Below are 4713 nucleotides of genomic sequence, written 5' to 3'. Positions count from 1 at the left end.
AAAAAAAAAGAGGAAAATATACATACTTTTTCATTCAAACAGTTTATCAAGTTTTCTACATATGTTTTCATGGTCCTGTAGAATTTGTAATTCATAGCTGCATCTGAAGACTTCTCCAGCTCCTGGACAGACATCTTTGAGCTCTCAATATCCTCCATATATTTTTCATACTCTCTCTGGTGGGCACGGTGCACATCCTGTAAGGATGTTATCCTAAAAGAGAGAAACCCAGACAATCAGAATTATTGCCAATTTAACAGCTGATGCACTCCAAAACATTTCTCCCATTATAATCACACACAAAATCTTTGCCTGTGCTAATAATAGCACTTGCATTTGACCTGAGCAGCACTAAAAGATTTACCCATGCCAACATTTAAAGGGTAGGGACAAACATCATGCTTTGGCGACCCAAATGTCATTTATATGGTGCTGGTTTTGAAAGCACCACAGGTATTTTACCTGGACTCCTCAATACACCACACTTCCCAAAAACATAAAAGCCAAAATTACATGGTATCACATCATTAAATAGATTCTACCCAAAGTAATGTGGTAAAAACTACAGCTCACATCAGCCTGTCCATATCAGTTAATGAAAGCTGTATGGACAGAAGTACCTGTAAGCATTCACAATGTGCTCACTATGAAATACAAACCAACTGACAACTCTTACTATTGTGTGATAAACACCAAAAACTTCTGTCAACAGCTGTCTCTAGTAGACAGGTAGCACACAAACATTTACATATATTACAGCTCTGCTTCCTCTCTTTTTTACCCCTTCTCTCCTTACATATCCCAAGTGTTTGCTCAGTTTGAGCAGGTCTGTAACGGAATCAAAGCACAGATCACAATTTATTTCACCTCCCTGAACTAAACACTTCCCAAAGAAAATAGATGAACTTATAAGCTATTGTGTTCCTACATATTAAAAATAAAAAAAAATTTATTTCAGCACTTAATATGTTAAAAACATCTACAAACAAAACAGGTTACTACCTACACCAAACAGGTTGCTTCTCCCCTTCCTGCTGTTTCCCAGAAAAATTTCCCACTCTTGACAGCTGTATTCTTATGCTTTCTTATTTGATTCTGTACATAATTCTGTACATCAATTCCCTCCAGGTGATTAAAGCTAAGAAAGCATACAATTCCACAAAAATATTTAGTCCAACTTAGTTTCACTTCTCTAAACAAACGCAGCAATGATGGTCTGTACAAAGCAAAGATTACACGGAGCTTGGTGCAAGTTCACAGCAGAATTTATGTCTCACTTGTATTAAGTTACTTGTCTAAACTTATCTGAACAGCTGCTTCCCAGTGCTGGGAGGGATGACAGGGGATGGCTTACCTTGGGATGCCTGACCCCAGCTGTCCTTCCCACACACCCTCTAGGAGGTTCCCACGTCCACTTCAGCTGCCCACACAGCAGCTGAGCTGCTCAAGAGAAGTCACAGCCTGGCACACAAGTAAAGAAAAAGATCCAGGCATGTTCTGAACAGGCTGCAGAGAACTTGGGCTGCTTTAGGAAATACTGGGCTATTTTTGCAGCTGGTATAAGAACTACCATAGGAGGATTGGGAGTGCCAGCTCCACCTGACCCCAATGAAATTCTGCTTGCTGGGAAAACGTAACATCAAGCCAAGGCTTCTGTCAAGAACCGACAGTAACCATAAAAAGCTGTTGCCAAATAAAAATTTTACTTTCTAAAGTTCAAGTTGACAGAAACACTCTTGGATAGTCCAAATGCTCCCCTGAAGCAACATATTACCACATAAAGTAAAAAATTTGTAGTACTCCATTAGACATCATTATACTTGGTAACAACCCAAACAAAGCTCAACACTCTGGAAAAAAGAGTAAGACTTCATAGCTGTTGCCTCATTCTGTGACAAAAACTCAGACAGCTAGTAAGTTAAGGAGCTACCTTTCAGTCAGTCTCTTCTTCACAGTTTCCAAATTCACAGGTGGTAGAGAAACAGAGGTATCAAACTTGGGTTTGGTTGGCTGATATTTACGCACAGAGGCATCATCACAAATTTCCTACAAAAATTAAGTGTCAATTTTTAATACACCATTTACAAAATTTCTCCCTTTGCAACTCTACAGATCAACAAGACATACCATTTGAATACTAGACATCTGATACAAAGCTATATATTTCAATCACAAAAAGATCTAGACAAAACCCAATCAATTCAAGCATTAAATCCATAACTAACAAGGTCTAGAGCTATACATTGCTGCTGTTTCCTGAAGAGTAGAATTAACTTTCCCATAAGCAAGTGGAGTATGAGGACCTAAGATCATACTGGATTTGAACATAGTCTCAACAGGATGTAACTTTCTCATTCCTCTACTCCCCAAATTGGAAAAATTTCTACAACTGTCAATTCTGACTTCAATAAAGAGCTGGTTATTCAGATACTCCTAAATCTAATCCAGAGTAAGTGATCCAAGCCAGAACCAAAACTTCCAGCATATCAGAATATAGTTAGTTTTTGCCAATTACTTACTGAGAAAAAGACAGCACTTCTGCTCAACTGTGAAGAGAGCTCCCAGATTGCCAGTCAACAGAAATTTAGCAGAATAAAACAATAATTTTTGCTTTGCAACTTTGCAACATTTGTATCATTTGCATACTCTTGCTTTCAAGATCCCTTGCACAGCAGCAAAAAAATCAGAGTTCAGAATTTTTTTCTCTGCTTCTTGTGATCTCTTATCACAACAGGTATCTGCCTCTGGGGCTGACACCACCACACTGTTTCTCAACAGCCAGACAGAGATTATAGATTTTCATTGTCATCTTCCCATATTTCTAATCATCTTTCCCTGAAGAATCAGGGAATAACTTCCTAAGATCCTCCCTAACAAGAGGGCAGAACAGAGATACAACAGTACTCCAGACAATCTCTCTTGCCTATAAGCAAAAAGCAACTTCCAATGGTTAGGAAAGCCTGTGTCACCTGAGAGAGTTTAACAGCTTTCTTTATTTGCTGCTCTTCCCATTTGGCTTCATCATCACTTGATGCATCACCCAGAGACACTGGAAGGTAAAACAACTGTTATTAGATCTAACTACACCCTTTATTTTTTCCCTTCCATCTAAAGCAACAATGGGTCTTCCAGCCAATACTGAGAAGTGATACACACAAAAAACAGCAGCTGAAAAACCTGCAGATGGAGGATTGCAAAACTGAAAGGCAAGAAAGCCTTGGAAAAGGCTACTGGGATTTGTAAGATTCACACCAACATTAACTCCCCCAACTGTTTCTCAAACAACTACTACTGTAGTAGGAGGCACACAAACATCTTGTTTTTATTTCTCAAAACAAAGTTTTCATGCATAATACATGTAAACAAGAGTGTAAGTATAGACCAAGACATGACACCCAACAAACTCTTGAGCATTCCAGAACATACACTCAACTACAGATACAAAAACAACTCATTAGCATTAATCTGAATGGCAGATTCTGCTCATAGATATGCATTCCTTATAGCCCTTATTCAAACACTTAAGTAAACCTGTGCTTCATAAACAACACTATAAGCAGCTGTAAGGGAATAAAAACAATGGAAAAGCCAATTATGTTTTGCATGCAGTAGGTTTGTTTACTTCTGAAGGGCTGGAATGCTGGTTTCTTTGTTTGTTTTCCATTTGTGAAATTTATAATGTCAGTGCAGGAACAGCACTTAGAAGGCCAGACCAGAAGCAGGAGGCAGGACTTAGAGTAACTTTATTCACAGTAAATGTGCCTCTTACAAGGCCTTTTTTTTTGCAGTCAACAAGGCAAAAAATAATTTTGTAAACATTTCTCAAAGTATCCTGCACCACCACCAGTCAGACCTAAACCAGGTTTACGACCCATATAAATAAACCTCAAGTACCAACTGCACAGCCTTTTTCCAAGAGCCCTGAGGAGCAAAGCCTCACTCCTTACTGGACAAGTCCCATGTGGCTCCAAAGACTAAAACAAAGCCTCTGGGAGAAACACCACAAACTCACCCATTTCTTCAGTCATCCTCTGCCTAAGAGTTCTCATTTTAGGAGCAAAATCGAGATTCTTTGTTTCAGACTCATCTTCACTCTCCAAATCACTGCTTCCCCTTCTCTGAGGGACCTGAGGACTGTTTGAAACATCCAGGGCAAGATAATCAGCCTCTGTCCTGGCTAAGTGACGCTTCCTCCGAGCAGCCTCAACGTGAGCTGCACTGGGGATACTGCCTGCATCAAAGAGAGAGAAAATCTAAGAAAAGACTAAAAGCAACACTCTGTATCTAATGCCAATCATCACAATTGTTCAGCACCACTGTACAACCCTGGATACAGAACACAAGATGGTTTTCTACAATGGCTGCCATGTAGAATATAAGGAGATGAAAAAGTGGCTCTCAACCTCAAACTGAGGTTTTATTTTCTCCTCATGAAGGGAACTGTGCATCAGTAAAAAGGAATTTTCTGCTGCCTTTCTTCTATAACCAGGGCTACTAATTTCTGCTCCATTCCCAAAACTAGCACAGAAAGACAACAAATGTTTGCAACTAAAAATGTGCGGGAACCACTATTCTTCCAGAAGGGTAGCCCTGACTCAGGATAAACAGATGCCCATGTCTTAGGTGGTTTAAGCTTAGTGGAACTCATCTCACCTAACTTGTCATGTCCTTCAAACACAAAATGTGCTAAAGTAGCTTTCTTGGAAAAAAAAA

The 4713-nt window shown here is 39.3% G+C and overlaps 1 protein-coding gene across 1 annotated transcript; it reads right to left on the bottom strand.

Moving 5' to 3' along the window:
- Window positions 1-26: 26 nt before the first annotated feature.
- On the bottom strand, window positions 27-4231 carry LOC106632178 (GC-rich sequence DNA-binding factor 2-like; the record flags this gene model as incomplete). The annotated part of the gene is made up of 4 exons (XM_014311680.1): window positions 27-213; window positions 1931-2046; window positions 2970-3049; window positions 4013-4231. Coding segments are annotated over 4 exons (602 nt in total), but the record flags the coding sequence as incomplete, so codon positions are not given.
- Between the last annotated feature and the right edge of the window lie 482 nt (window positions 4232-4713).

The sequence above is a fragment of the Geospiza fortis genome, unplaced genomic scaffold (genome assembly GCF_000277835.1).
Source record: "Geospiza fortis unplaced genomic scaffold, GeoFor_1.0 C13911564, whole genome shotgun sequence".
NCBI classification, from domain to species: Eukaryota; Metazoa; Chordata; class Aves; order Passeriformes; family Thraupidae; genus Geospiza; species Geospiza fortis.
Note: the sequence above shows the minus strand (reverse complement) of the source record. Positions and strands in the feature narration are given on the sequence as shown.